The sequence below is a fragment of the Scyliorhinus torazame genome, chromosome 9, assembly GCF_047496885.1.
Source record: "Scyliorhinus torazame isolate Kashiwa2021f chromosome 9, sScyTor2.1, whole genome shotgun sequence".
Lineage (NCBI taxonomy): Eukaryota > Metazoa > Chordata > Chondrichthyes > Carcharhiniformes > Scyliorhinidae > Scyliorhinus > Scyliorhinus torazame.
The window spans coordinates 202861121-202877240 of NC_092715.1; the positions used below are offsets into that span (position 1 = coordinate 202861121).

At 43.4% G+C, this 16120-nt stretch overlaps 1 protein-coding gene across 2 annotated transcripts in view; it reads left to right on the top strand.

Moving 5' to 3' along the window:
* Positions 1-15776, top strand: part of polr1e (RNA polymerase I subunit E) — a 55946-nt gene extending 40170 nt beyond the window's left edge. For both annotated transcript variants that reach the window (XM_072517001.1, XM_072517002.1), the window contains 3 exons: positions 7536-7617; positions 12153-12284; positions 15356-15776. In XM_072517001.1, coding sequence (XP_072373102.1) covers positions 7536-7617; positions 12153-12284; positions 15356-15509 — 368 coding nt within the window. In that variant the 3' untranslated portion in view covers positions 15510-15776. The remainder of the gene's footprint in view (positions 1-7535; positions 7618-12152; positions 12285-15355) is intronic.
* The last annotated feature ends 344 nt before the right edge of the window (positions 15777-16120 follow it).

Consider the following 16120-nt stretch of genomic DNA (forward strand, 5'->3'; position numbering starts at 1 on the left):
GAATCAAAACAGCTTTTTCCCTGCTGTTTTCAGACTCCTGAATGACCCTCTTATGGACTGAACTGATCTCTTCAGACACCCTCTTTACTGAGTAGTACTACACTACTCACCCGATGCCTGTGTCTAGATATTTACATTGTGTATTTATGTATGGCCTATGGTTTTTCTTTCATTTTTGGAACGATCTGTATAGCCTGTGCGCAGAACAATACTTTTCACTGTACCTTGGTACACTTGACAATAAATGAAATCCATCAATTTAGAATTTTATCTCTCAGCAGGGATATAGTGCAGTTGGAACACGTGGCTAAAGAACTGGTGCAGGAGGGAGGGCTTCAGTTTTTTGGGTCACTGGGATGTCTTCTAGGGAAGGTGGGGCCTGTACAATAAGGATGGGTTACACCTGAACTGGAAGGGAGTAACGGAGACTTGGTTAAAAAAGGGACAGGACTGGCAGCTAAATATTCTAGGATATAGGTGTTTTAGGCAAGACCGAGAGGAAGGTAAAAGACGTGGGGGAGTTGTAATACTGGTTAGGGAACATATTACAGCTGTACAGAGGGAGGACACTATGGAAAAATCAAGTAATGAGGCACTGTGGGTAGAGCTCAGAAACAGGAAGGGGGCAGTCACTATGATGGGGGTGTACTGCCGGCCTCCCAATAGCTCAGGGGAAGTTGAGGAACAGATATGTAAGCAGATTCTGGATAGATGTAGAAATAATAGGGTTGTTGTAGTGGGAGACTTTAATTTTCCTCATATTGACTGGAAGTCCCTTGGGGCTAGGGGCCTGGATGGTGAGGGATTTATCGTGTGTCCAGGAAGGTTTTTTGGAACATTATGTGGATAGTCCGACTAGAGAGGGGGCTACATTGGACCGAGTACGAGGGAATGAGCCCGCCAGATCATCAATGTAGTAGTGGGAGAACATGTGGCGAACAGTGACCACAATTCCGTAAGCTTTCGAATACTCTTAGAAAAGGACGAGTGTTGTCCGAGGGTTAAGGTGCTAAATTGGTGGAATCTACAACCAGATTAGGCAGGATTTGGAGGTTATTGTTTGGGAGAGGCTGTTTAAGGAGCAGTTGATGGGAGTGCAGGACATGCGAGTGCCGGTATAAAGGAAGGACAGGAAAAGCAGGATTCGGGAACCAGGGTAATTGAGAATATTGTCAAAAAGACAAAAGATGCATATGTGAGGTACAGGCAACTAAAAACAGATGAAGCACTTGAGGAAAGTAGAAAAGAGCTCAAGCAGGGAGTTAGGAGGGCAAAAAGAGGTCACAAAATGTCCTTGGCAGACAGGATTAAGGAAATCCCAAGGCATTTTATACGTATATTAGGAACAAGAGGGTAGTTGGAGAAAGAGTTGGCCCACTCAAGGACAAAGGAGGGAAATTTATGTATAGGAGCAGAGGAAGTAGGTGAGGTCCTTAATGAGTATTTTGTATCGGTATTCACAAAGGAGAGGGACATGTTGATTGGTGGTATCTCAGAAGGATGTGTAAACACTTTAGAACAGGTTGTTATTATGAGGGAGGAAGTGTTAGGCGTGTTCAAAAGCATTAAGGTAGACAAATCTCCAGGGCCAGATGGCATCTATCCCAGATTACTGAGGGAGGCAAGAGTTAAAATCGCAGGGCCAGGTGGCATCTATCCCAGATTACTGAGGGAGGCAAGAGTTAAAATCGCAGGGCCTCTGACAGAAATCTTTGTGTCCTCATTGGCTACAGGCGAGATCCCGGAGGATTGGAGGATAGCCAATGTTGTACCATTATTTAAGAAGGGTTGCAAGGATAATCCGGGTAATTATAGGCCAGTGAGCTTGACGTCAGTGATAGTGAAATTGTTGGAAAAGATTCTCAGAGATAGGATCCATGTACAAATGGTCTTATTAGCGACAGACAGCATGGTTTTGTACGAGGGACGTCATGTCTCACTAATTTGATTGAATTTTTTGAGGAGGTGACAAAAATGATTGACGAGGGAAGGGCTGTGGATGTTGTCCACATGGACTTTAGTAAAGCATTTGATAAGGTACCTCGTAGCAGGCTGGTGCAAAAGATTAGATCACATGGAGTCAGGGGTGAACTAGCTGGATGGATGCAGAACTGTCTTGGCCATAGAAGACCGAGGGCAGCAGTGGAAGGGTGTTTTTCCGAATGGAGGTCTGTAACTAGTGGTGTTCTGCAGGGATCAATTCTGGGCCCTCTGCTCTTTGTAATATATATAAATGACTTGGAAGAAAACGTAGTGGGTCTGATTAGCAAGTTTGCGGTTGATACTAAGATTGCAGGAGTTGCAGATAGTGCTGAAGATTGTCAGAGAATGCAACAGGATATAGACAGGCTATAGATCTGTAGAGGGACAGGTAGTATTGAGGAAGCTAGGGGACTGCAGAAGGATTTGGACAAGCTAGGAGAGTTGCCAATTTAATGGAATACTATCCCACGAGCGTCACCAATAATGTTGCTCTTTAAAGTTGCCAATATGATACTGAGGCTCTTTTTATGATATGATGTTATATCCCAACAGCTTCGCCAATACTGTGGGTGTTTCTATTTCTCTTACTGAACCACAAGGCTTTCGGTCAAATGACCACACAACCAGTTAGTCAGTTCAAGTTCAAAGAAGGTTTATTTACACACAAGGATTACTTCAACATGCAAGCACAATATATTACAAGTTAAACTACACCTATCAACTACGATAATCTATACTTAACTTCAGGCGACCGGCACTGTGCAAGTGGATAAGGCCTTTATCTTGATCACGTGGCTGGTTTGAAGCAGTGACTCTGTCTCTGCTGGGCTCATCTGTCAGGTAGCGATCGTTGGTCTTGAACTTAGCTGTCTGGTCGTTATGCTGCAGTTGGGCTGGCACAGGCAGGATTCAAAGGAGGCTGGCATAGGCCGGGTCCAAAAGAGACCGAACACATGGTTGTGTCCCTTTTTAACCCTCTAGGGTTTTGCGCTCTTTGGGGGTCTAAGGTTAATCTTGGACCCAATAATTTTTGGACCCAATAATTTGACAGGGCTTCGATCACTGCCTTTGATTTCGGCCAATAAAGGGGCGGGTGCCTCGGTGGCTGGGCAGGTCCTTAGCAGTCATTCACCTTGGCGGTTGGGCTCTCTGAGTAAAGGGAGTGGCTGTATCGGTTTCTTGAGTGCAGTCCTATTGTTCTGGGGAAATGGGCCATTAAAATGCAAACGAGCAGGGGTTTCGATCAGTTCTAGCTACCTGTGTTTCAAATACACAGAAGCTCTGTATCTGTCTGAGTCCTGGGTTGACCATAATGCCCATGGTCCTTTGCAGGTGGCCATCTCAGATGGCTACAGAGTGGGCAGTGAAGTGACAAATGAAATACAATGTGGAAAAGTGTGAGGTTATACACTTTGGAAGGAGGAATTTAGGCATAGACTATTTTCTAAATAGAGAAATGCTTAGGAAATCAGAAGCACAAAGGGACTTGGGAGTCCTTCTTCACGATTCTCTTAAGGTTAACGCGCAGGTTCAGTCGGCAGTTAAGAAGGCAAATGTCAAGAGGGCTAGAATACAAGACCCGGGATGTACTTCTGAGGCTGTATAAGGCTCTGGTCAGACCCCATTTGGAGTATTGTGAGCAGCTTTGGGCCCCATATCTAAGGAAGGATGCGCTGGCCTTGGAAAGGGTCCAGAGGAGGTTCACAAGAATGATCCCTGGAATGAAGAGCTTGTTGTATGAGGAACGGTTTAGGACTCTGGGTCTGTACTCGTTGGAGTTTAGAAGGATGAGAGGGGATCTTATTGAAACTTACGGGATACTGCGAGGCATGGATAGAGTGGACGTGGAGAGGATGTTTCCACTTGTAGGAAAAACTAGAACCAAAGGACACCATCTCAGACTAAAGGGATGATCTTTTAAAACAGAGATGAGGAGGAATTACTTCAGCCAGAGGGTGGTGAATCTGTGGAACTCTTTGCCGCAGAAGATTGTGGAGGCCAAATCACTGAGTGTCTTTAAGACAGAGATCGATAGGTTCTTGATTAATAAGGGGATCAGGGGTTATGGGGAGAAGGCAGGAGAATGGGGATGAGAAAATATCAGCCATGATTGAATGGCGGAGCAGATTCCATGGGCCGAGTGGCCTAATTCTGCTCCTATGACTTATGGTCTTGTAGGCTGCAAAATTGGGCAGAGAAATGGCAGATGGAGTTTAACCCAGACAAATGCACGCTGATGCATTTTGGTAGATCCAATTCAGGTGGGAGCTGTAAAATAAATGGCAGAAGCATCAGGAGCATAGAGACACAGAGATCTGAGCATGCAGGTCCATAGACCCTTAAAAGTGGCAGCACCGGTGGAAATGGTGGTAAAGAAAGCATATGAAATGCTTACCTTCATTGGATGGGTATCGAGTATAAAAGTTCAAAAATTGTTACAATTATATAGAACGCTGGTTAGGCCACATTTGGAATACTGTGTCGAATTCTGGTCACCGCACTGCCAGAAGGACGTGGAGGCTTTGGAGAGAGTACAGAGAGTGTTGCCTCGTGTGGAGGGTATTAGCTATGAGGCGAGATTGAATAAACTGGGATTGTTCTCCCTAGAGAGACGGCGGCTGAGGGTGTATAAAATTATTAGGGGTATAGATAGGGTGAACAGTTGGAGGCTTTTTCCCAGGGCGGAAATGACAATTACAAGGGGGCACAGGTTCAAGGTGAGGGGGGAAAAGGTTCAGTGAAGATGTGCGGGGGAAGTTTTTTTTACACAGAGTGTGGTGGTGGCCTGGAATGGACTGCCAAGTGAGGTGATTGAGGCAGATACGTTAGCGACCTTTAAGACTTATCTAGATAGGCACATGAACAGACTGGGTATAGAAGGATACAGGAGGTTGGTCTAGATAGGATACGTGATCGGCGCAGGCTTGGAGGGCCGAAGGGCCTGTTCCTGTGCTGTATTGTTCTTTATTCTTTTATTCAGTGGCGGAAAAGTGGCAAATGGAATTCAATCCAGAGAAATGTGAGATAATACATTTGGGGAAGGCAAACAAAGCAAGAGAATACTCAAACGGGAGGATATTGAGAAGGGTTGAGGAAGCAAGAGAACTTGGAGTGGATTAACATGGGTTCTTGAAGGTGGCAGGGCAGGTAGATTAAGGTGGTGAAAGAAGTGTATGGATTGTTTTCCTTTATTGAATGAGTTATTGAATACAAAAGCAGGGCTGTAATGCTGGAACTGGATAAAATGCAGGTTAGGCCACAGCTTGAATTTTGTGTAGAGTTCTGGTCACCATGTTTACAGGAAGGACATAATTGCTTTAGGGAGAGTAACGAAGAGATTTACAAAAATGTTGCCAGGGCTTGAAAATTGCAGCGATGTAGAAAGATTGAATAGACTGTTTTTTTCTTCCTTGGACCAGAGGAGACTGAGGGGTGACCTAATAGAGGTGTTCAAAATTATGAGGGGCCTAGATAGGGTAGACAAGAAGGACTGTTTTCCCCTAGCTGAGTGGTCAGTTACCATGGGGCATAAATTGAAGGATAAGAGGGGACATGAGGAAAAATGTTTTCACCTGGAGGATGGTGGGCCTCTGGAATTCACTGCCTCAGTTTGTGGTTGAGGCTGAAACGCTCAACTCATTTAGAAGGTACATGGATCTGCACCCGAAAACCTGCAAGATTACGGAGTAGGTGCTGAAAATAGGATTAAAATGAGTGGCTGGTTTCTTTTTTTCTCTCTTTTTTTTGGCTGGCACAGACATGATGGGCTGAATGACTGGAACTTTTCTGTAGTTTCATGTTTCCAAATTCAGCATCTTTCAAAAGCCTTCCTCTTACTCAAAATTGAAGTAGCAGTTGCTGTGAGCAGCTCAAGAAGTTAATCTGAAACACTTGTGTCTAAATTCTGCTGGAGTTACAGGAATTATACTTAATAACAGAATTCTTTTCTCAATTCTGAATTTAATTCAATGTCATTTCTGTGCCAGATTAATAATTTCATAAGAGGTCTTCCTTCCTGAAGGAATCTATTAAATTAACAAAATGTCAAAGTAACATAGTCTGTGGTGTCACTAACAAAGGGAGTACTTCTGTACAGTTGGAAGATTTAATTTAAGATTGCAGAGCACAGTCCACATGAACCATTGGAATGTTGCATAGAAAAAACAACGCCATAGAAATACAATTCGATATTTCACCCTTAAGCGAATCAAGCAAGATTTGATCAGCGACGTTGCTCAAAATGATCTAAGCCTCAGTAAATCTGCTATGTTTTCTTCTTTTCTCTCTCTCTCTTCCCCCCCCCCCCCCCCCCACCCCTGGAGGAACTGACTGCCTTACTGAGGTATGGTTCCATAGGTGCCTATATCCACTCAGTACTTTGGCCAAGTGGTCGTTGTCGAGCTCATGTTTAACATTATTATCGGCAGCAATTCAACAGCATGGAGATACCGTGGCTAAACCAAGTCCCTACCGACCCCATTTCCAATCGCAGTCAAAGGGAGACGTCTGTACAGGATTCTGAGACCAAATGCACTGCCTCTACTGCTGTCCTAGCTGAACATAGATTAAGAGTGCAAACCTGGTGATCAAACCTGGTTCTGTGCTGCACCAGCAGCCATTGATCCAACGGGGCAGCAACTTATTTATAGGTTTAATTTCAGATGCCTTGCGCAGTGTTATTCTGCCTTCTACTGCAGTACATGGAGAATATTTTTATCTTTTTTGTCTGGTAACTGGAAAATCAAGTAATTGTTCAAATTGGGTGGCAAGAGCTTAAAGCTATTATGTATCTGTTTATCACTGACGTGCACACACGCATGTGTGCTACAATCATCTTTCCTCTTCGGCTTTTTGAAAACAATTAATTTTTGGAATAAGCTTTCTTTTGCAATATGATATAGATAAAATATTAAATTGACTCATATTTTGTGCTTCGACGTACTTTGAAGATTTTTTTTGTTCTGCAGTTTTTGGTTGATAGTTAATGGACAAAATTATTTTAGTAATTGTTGATTATTTTGCCCCACGTTTTATAAACTGTCAGTGATTGGAAAAATGAAGGATATTCATTGCCTATTATCGCAGAAGAGTTACTGTTGGTATAAATAAGCTCAAATGTGAATAAAGTCTTTCTGTTAACTTGCAGGTTCTGTATTTTGTTTTTTAAAGCAATGCGGTGAAATATTTTGCAATTAAAATCTTGTCTCAAGTTCGTGTGACAGTTCTAAATTATTTGTGCTTGGTTCCGATCATCTGAAAACCCTTCTGCCTTATTGATCACCCCCACATATCAGTTGACTTCTGACTTAACACAAAGGATAAATGTAATGTTTTTAAAAGTGAAACTGACGAAGGGGTAGGTGGTTTGTGGTAAATATCTGTGTTTATATCGATTTTATAAATCAATATGCTAAGATAATTTTCTGCTTGCTTTTGTATTTTTCACCTTTCCCAAAAATAAACACGATCAAGTGCTGCATTGCTAAATGTGAGCGGTCCATTTCTAACTAAACTTCAATCCATATATAATTTTAAAACATTTTCTGCTTCAGGTTCCCTTGGAGGTGATGTTGCGGAAGTCGTAAAAAACCGTTTGATGAAAAATTTCACAGTCCTGACTTACAACAATGGACGGTAAATATGCTTTAATTATTTTAGTCTCTGAAGAAGGTGAATGGCATAAATTATGATTGATTGTTCAAATGGAAAGCCGTGAACATCGGCAGTGCCATTAACATTTCCTACCACTTAATAAACGAAAAAAGCTGTCAGCCTCTCTGGAAAACACATTAACACACTCTGAATATCGTTTCAAGATTGTTTCTTCAATGCCATGTTAAATGTCCAGAGGTGCTGTGGAATCGCAAGAGTGTTATAAATGAGGGGAAAATGGCCCGTGTTTTGTTTCTTTTTTAAAAATAAATTTTGAGTACCCAATTCATTTTTTCCAATTAAGGGGCAATTTAGCGTGGCCAATCCACCTACCCTGCTCATCTTTTGGGTTGTGGGGGCGAAACCCACGCAAACACGGGGGATGTGCAAACTCCACACGGACAGTGACCCAGGGCCGGGATTCGAACCTGGGACCTCGGCGCTGCGATAAAGTGTGCCACCGTGCTGTCCCCAATTACGTTTCTGACGCTATTTTGCGGAACCAGTCTCATTAGTGTCCAGGTGGAAAACTGCCAGCTGATCTTAATTTCACCGAAACAGTTAACATTCTGTTTTTAAAATAAATCTATGAATCTATTAGCATGTGGTTAAGAATGGAATTTGGATTCATCCTTTAATCCATTATTACCTTTTTAAAAATACTTTATCTTGCATTTCCCAATATTGGTAAAGGAGAGCTTTCTGGTTGGCTGTTTTCTATGTTAATTGGTTTATTATCTATTAATCGCAATGTTATGGCTGTGTTTTAGTATGGAATTTGGCTCATTATAACTTAGTTTCCGATTGATAGTGATCAGTGGTACAGTTGCACTTGTGTTTGAGAGTTTGAAGTTCTTCTGCAAAGTTTGGGGACCCAGCAGTATACCCATTTTCACTTGTCACCAGTCACAGTTCCCACTGGGAGAAAGGGGATGCAACCATAATGCTTGCTGTCTCATTTATGTTTCAGTGGCCAGAAGCCATTGGGCGCTCACGTTGCATGGAAACTTGAACCCCAATTCACTAACCGTATTCAACTCATTGAGAAGTATTTGCAACTTTCAGTGGCTTAAATTTGGGCTGGTGTATATAGGATGTAATCTATTGCAGTTCTGTGTAATTCTGGGGTAAGTGGAGGTGAATGATGGACAGATGAAAACATTAAGTTTGTAATAAACCTCTGCTTCAAAGAATTTACAGCCTAACGAAAATGGTAAGGAAATTATAGAGACCATAATCCGGAGCAAAATTAATCGATACATAGAAAAACCAAAGTTTATATAATGATAGCCAACCTGGATTTCTTAAAAGAAAATAATGTCCTGATAAACTTGATTGAGTTCTTTGAATTAATGCAGAAGACAGATGAACGTAGTGCTGTTATGTAGATAGACTTTTCGAAGGGGTTTGATAAAGTGCTACATAATAGACGGGTTAGCAAAATTGAAGGCTACGGATTAAAGTAGTAGCATGGACACAGAGTTGCATAATAGGCAGAGAGCAGTGATATTGTGTCTCCCAACAGAAAACCACCACTGCTCTTGTTATATTAATGACAGGACTTGGGTATACAGGGTATTATTTCAAAGGTTGCAGTTGACACACAAATTTGAAAATCTGGTAATAATGAGCAGAATAATAACAAACTTCAGAAGGGTATAGACAGATGGATGAATGTGGATCAGTGTGTAAAGTAATGTATTTTGAAAAGAAAAATGAGAGGAGGCAATATATATTTAATGGTGCAATTTTAAAAGGGGTGCAGCTATAAAGAGGCATGATTGGTCACATACACAAGTCATTTAAGGTGGCAAGACAAGTCCATAAGCCGATTAATAAAAATGGAGGCATTAGAGTAGAAAAGCAAGTAATTTATGGTAAATCTTAACAAATGATTGATTAGTCCTCAGCCAAAGTATTGTGTCCAGTTTTGGGCATTTTAATAAGCATGTCCCATAGAAACAAACACCTGTTGCTTGGACGAAATCAGTGGTGTCAAAGAAAAAGTTGATCAATGTGAGACAAGTTCAGCCAGGTGGAGGAGAGTGTTGGTGAATGGAGACTGGTTAGGCCTCCATTCAACACTTGAAGTTAAGGGACAATCTGACACTCAAAGCTGTGTGGGAAGAAACAAATTAAAGAAAAGAGTAGCAGAGGGCAGCACGGAGTAGCAGAGTGGTTAGCACTGCTGACTCACGGCGCCGAGGTCCTAGGTTCAATTCCAGCTCTGGGTCACTGTTCGCCTGGAGTTTGCACCCCCCCCCTGTGTTTGCATGGGTTTCGCCCCCACAACCCATAAAATGTGCAAGGTGGGTGGATTGACCACGCTAAATTGCCCCTTAATTGGAAAAAATGAATTGGGTACTCTAAATTTAAAAAAAAAGAGTAGCAGAAACGAACGATCTAAGATAATGCCTCAATGTTAAACTGGAAATAGATCAAAAATATGAACATAAATAGATAATACAAATGATATGCAGAGTATCTGAGTGGATTAAGCCCTTTGTGATGAGAAACGCTTTTCCTTTAATGTGTGATGTACAAATCATTGTCAGAATTTTCCTCTCCCTCAAGGCGGGTTCTGAGGTGGAAGGTGGAGTGTAAAATTGAATGGACGAGAACCCGCCTGCCCAAAGCCAGATGCAATTTCATGTTTGGGTGGGCAAGGCCTCGAGTGGGAAAATCGGGCATTCACCTGTTAAGGCCCTTATCCTGACCAGCCTCAATTTTTAGGCTGGCACGTACGGGTACGGTGAGGAAGTGACATTTACGCTTTCCCTCATCTCGGGCGGGGAGGGCACCTCACTCTGAAGGCCACCTCAGAGTTAGGGTGCCCCCCCCCCCACCGAGACATTGGAGCTCTTTGTCACCCCCCAACCGCCATGCCTGACTCCTGGGGCGTCCTCTCCCTTCCTGCTCCTGGGACTAAATCCCAGGCAGAGCACTGCAGTACCGCTTCTGGCCACTGCAGAGCTATGCCTGGAAGCGTTGAACAATTGTCGACCAATCTGATTGGCTAACAACTCTCAGGCGAGACTTCATTCTATGGGTAGACAGTCCTACCCACTGCCAACCACTGCCAATCAATGTTCAAGTGAGCGTTAAATGGTGGGAGTCCAACAGCCGGTGGTGGGAGGCGCTGACTCTCAGGATGGCGAGCACTGATTACTCGCCATTCTTAAAATTCTACCCATTGTTTCTGAATTATTACATATTGCTTTTGACAGTTATTTATTTGTAAATATGCTTTAATTAGTCTTGTGGTAGTGAATTTGGTCTCAAGAACTGTTTGGGTATCTGTGTCACTGTTGGGTTTATGTTTTGCCGTACTGAATTTATTTGATGAAACAGATTTTTGTGACATTAAAACTGTCAGAATGTTATATTTAACCTTTGCAACAGTATGACTTGAAGCTCTTGGATTTAACTCTCAGAATATTACAGACTGCTCTTGGATTTAACTTTAAGACCATAAGACATAGGAGCAGAGTTAGACCATTCGGCCATCGAATCTGCTCCGCCATTCAATCATGGCTGTTATATTTCTCATCCCCATTCTCCTGCATTCACCCCATAACCCCCGATCCCCTTATTAATCAAGGACCTATCTCTCTTTTTTTTCTTCTTTTTTTCCTATGAATTTAGAGTACCCAATTCATTTTTTCCAATTAAGGGGCAATTTAGTGTAGCCAATCCACCTAGCCTGCACATCTTTGGGTTGTGGGGGCGAAACCCACGCAAACGTGGGGAGAATGTGCAAACTCCACACTGACAGTGACCCAGAGCCGGCATCGAACCTGGGTCCTCGGCGCCGTGAGGCAGCAGGGCTAACCCACTGCGCCACCATGCTGCCCTATCTATCTCTTCCTTAAAGACACTCAGTGATTTGGCCTTCACAGTCTTCTGCAGCAAAGAATTCCACAGATTCACCACCCTCTGGCTGAAGAAATTCCTCCTCATGTCAGTTTTAAAGGATCGGCCCTTCAGTCTCAGGCACTCTGATTCTAGTTTTTACTACTAGTGGAAACCTCCTCTCCTTGTCTTCTCTATATCTAGGCCCCTCAGTATCCTGTAAGTTTCAATATGATCCCCCGTCACCCTTCTAAAAACCAATGAGTACAGACCCAGAGTCCTGAACCCCATCTTGTATGGCAAGCTCTTCATTCCCGGGATCATTCCTGTGGACCTCCTCTGGACCCTTTCCTTCGACACGGGGCCCAAAACTGCTCTCAATATTCCAAATGGGACCTGACAAGAGCCTTGTACAGCCTTAGAAGTGATTCCTTGCTCTTGTATTCTAGACCCCTTGACATAAATCCAAGAACATTCAGCAAGAATATATTTACCACTCGCTTGATAAAGCTACATTTTTTACGATAGGCACAGGAATTTGCGATCAATGTCTGATTTGGCTGGGGGTAGCTTTATGGCTATTAAGGGTTTGCAATGATGGCTGCTGTGTGAAATCCTGCCTTCAAACCATGTATGTAACCAATTACTACTGTCTTTACTTTCAGTATAAAAAATGTAATGCCAACCTCCATGAAAGCTAAGATAGTGGCATACATTATTGCATTGGCTTTACATATCAACAGCTTTCAAACTGACCTCACATTTCTACAGCGGGATTTAAACATCAGTGAAAATAGGTAAGGATGTTTTCCTTGAAGTATTTTGTTAGTAAAGATAAAGGCCGAGGTTAGAACTTACCATCTGTGGAATTGCAAGTTTACCCTTTGTTAACACAAAGGCTATATTTATTTAATTCTGTCCTGTATTTTCTCTGGAAAAGCTGATTGTGATATTTTGACTTAAAGTAACAAAGCACACAGTTACTATATTTTGTGAATCATTCTGCCTAATCTTATGCATCATTGCCTGGTGGTGCATGTGGCCTCCTTCAAGCTGGTGAATTTATATTTTGCCTAATTTTGCTTCAAAATTGATTCCACGCGACATACAGTTTAACAGCAAACACTGGAGCCTGCATAGAACTATTTATCAGTAAGCAGTACAGATTGGGAAGAGCTGTCTGCAAGTAGTACAGATTGGGAAGGAGTATACTGGGCAAGGAAGGACTGGAAAGTATAGTTAATAGCAAGGAATACAGATTAGAAGGAATGGTACATTTAATAGCAAGCAGTAGGTGTTAGCATTCTTGCCAGTGAATCAGAAATGCTGTGTGTTCAAGTTTGCACTAGGCTGACAATCCAGCGTGGTACTGTGGGAGTGCTGCATTGTCATTCAGATGAGATATTAAACATAGGTCGTGCTTGGCCTCTTGGATTAATGTGAAAAATCCCATAGCATTTATGAGTTGGAGACGTCACAAAGGTGTCCTGACCAATATTAATCCCTCAACTAACATCGCAAAAGCTATTTGTTGGAACTTATGTGCAAATTGGCTTCCCTCTTTCCTACATTAAAACAGTGACTACTGGTAGGCATGGTGGTTAGCAGTGGTTAGCACTGCTGCCTTACGGCACTGAGAACCATGGTTCGATCTTGGCCCCAGATCACTGTCTGTGTGGAGTTTGCACATTCTCGTGTTTGCGTGGGTTTCACCCCCACAACCCAAAGATGTGCAGGCTAGGTGGATTGGCCACGCTAAATTGCCCCTTAATTGGGGTGAGGGGTGGAAAAAGAATTGGTACTTTAAATTTAAAAAAAACAACAGTGATACACTTCAAAGTGCTTTTGGAAATCCTGGGATCATGAAAGGCACCATATAAATGCAAGTCATTTATTTAGATTGGAATGAGCAACCCGAGTAATAGCAAGCAGTGCAGATTGGAAAGAGCAGCCCAATTAATGTTTTAAAAAAAAATATTTTTATTGGCTTTTTTCATTTTTACAAAATAACAATTTAGTGAGTAGTGCAGTGATATTTACATGTTGTTGTTTCTTATTTACATACTTTTTAACATGCAATTCTCTCCCCCCCGTTGGTAGTCCCCACTTCCGTCCTGCGAGTCACACTACTGAGTTACGCTCCTCCTTTCTGCGGTTTTTGTTGTTGTCCTTGTGGCTTCGGGGGCAGGGGGGGGGCTTCCTGCCCCCTCTCTCCTCCCTTTTTCCCCATGTTTCTCTCTGTGACTCCCTTGGGTTCCCTCCTCATCTCCTTCCCCTTTGCTCCTCCTCGTTGCATGCGTTCTTGTCTTCTCTTCCCCCGTCTCCCCCTCTTTCCCTAGACACTATTGGCCTCGAACAGGTCTTGGAACAGGCTGATGAATAGCCCCCACACTTTGTGGAAACCTTCATCCAACCCTTGGATAGTGTACTTAATCTTCTCCATCTGGAGAAATTCCGACAGGTCTGTTAGCCAGTCTACAACTGTGGGTGGTGCTGCTCATCGCCAGCCGAGCAGGATTCTTCGGCGTGCGATAAAGGAAGCAAACACCAGGGCGTTGGCCCTCTTTCCCATATGCAGTGCTGACTGGTCCGATACCCCGAAGACGGCCACTCTCCGGCACGGCTCCACCCTCACCCCCACAACATTGGGCATCGCCTCAAAGAAGGCTGTCAAGAACCCGACAAGTCTGGGGCAAGCCCCGAACATGTGGGCGTGGTTGGCCAAGCCTCCGCGGCACTGTTCACATTTATCCTCCAGCTCCGGGAAGAAGCTGTTCATTCGGGCTCTGCTTAGGTGCGCTCTGTGAACCACTTTAAACTACATAAGTGGTAGCCTTGCACAGGAGGAGGTGGAGTTGGCCCTATTCAATGCTTCGCTCCAGAGTCCCCAACCCACTTCTGTCCCCAGTTCGTCCTCCCATTTCTGTCTGGCTTCGTCCAGCCGTAGTCTTGCCCTATCCAGTAACCATCCATAGATGTTCCCACAGTGCCCCCCCCCCCCCAACCTCCTTACTGTCCGTGTTAATTAGTTCCTCTCGTATTGTGTTTCTCGGGGCCCTGGGGTATCTTGCCATCTCTTTGCGGAAGTTTTTAATTTGAAGGTTCCTGAGTTGCTGTCCTGGCGGTAGTTCCAGGTCTTCTGTCAGTTTGCCCAAGGTTGCGAGTCTGTCCCGATGTAAAATTTCCTGTCTGCTAGCATCCCCCCCATCCTCTCTCCATTTTTTAAAAGTGGAATCAAGCATGCTGGTGGGAATTTGTGGTTTCCGCAGATGGGGGCCATGAGGGACATCTCGGTCAGTCCGAAATGCTGCCTCATTTGGTTCCATGTGTTTAATGTGGCTACCACCACTGGGCAGGATGTGTATTTCGTCGGTAGGGATGGGAGCGCTGCTGTGGCGAGGGCCCGGAGGGTTGTTCACTTGCAGGAAGATTCCTCCAAACTCACCCATTCCATGTTGGATTCGCATATCCATCCTCTCTCCCTCTCTGCCGTAACTGCCCAGTGGTAGTATTGTAGATTCGGCAGAGCCAAACCACCCATATCCTTTCCTCCTTTGCAGTGTCGATTTAGGGGTCCTTAGGTTCTTATCCCCCCCACACAAACGCCATGATCATTTTGGGGAAAAAGATCGGTATGGATCTAAACAGGAAATACATTCATCTTGATCATCTGCACCCTCCCCGCCAAGGAAAGTGGGAGTGTATCCCATCTCTGTAGGTCCTTTTTAACTACCTCTGCCAGACTAGTCCCCTCAAATGTGCGATTGATTGTTTTTGTATACGTCCTTTTCTCACTCTTTGTTAAACATAGAGATTGTTTTTTTAAAAACTCTTCCTTTCTCAACCCCTGTCTTTTTGTACATTATAGAGTTTTGGACATTGCCAGGGCAATGGGTTTAAAGATTGCAAAGAAAAAGGTGGATATGTCAGGCGGTACTGCAGAGGACCATAAAATAGCGACACTATCACTACCATTGGCTGTGCGAAGTAAACCTCAAGGTCGCAAAAGAAAGAAAATGTAAAACATTGTATAAAGCAGAGACACATCACCAAAAGTCAAGTTAGCTTCTGAGTCCACAAAGGAACATGTGTGAAGAACATTTAACCAGAAGAATTCTGTCTGATATGGAGAGTTGGGAAAACCTTCAAGCATTTTTTTGTAAAATATTAGGACCGAGGCACCATTACAGTGCAATTGTAAATGTAATATATACTTGAAATTATGAGTTAATCGTTGACTGTTGAGATATGTCTCTTGTTTTCTTAATAAAACTTCAAAGCACAGGTGAGTCATTCTTTTGCACTTAAATATTTGTCTCGCTGATTCCTTGTGCATGCACTACTCGTTTGTTAAGGGATATAAACATAGATCAGAATTTGTACAGCTGGTCATTTTGTACATCACATCCCTTTATATAATTTCAGAACCACTCTCATTGCTGTACTGAAACACAAGTGCTCAGTGAAGTTTGATAATAGAGTATTATAAGATTCAATATTCTTGCGTGGCACGGTGGCGCAGTGGTTAGCACTGCTGCCTATGGTGCTGAGGACCCGGGTTCGATCCCAGCCCTGGGTCACTGGCTGTGTGGAGTTTGCACATTCTCCCTGTGTCTGCGTGGGTTTCACCCCC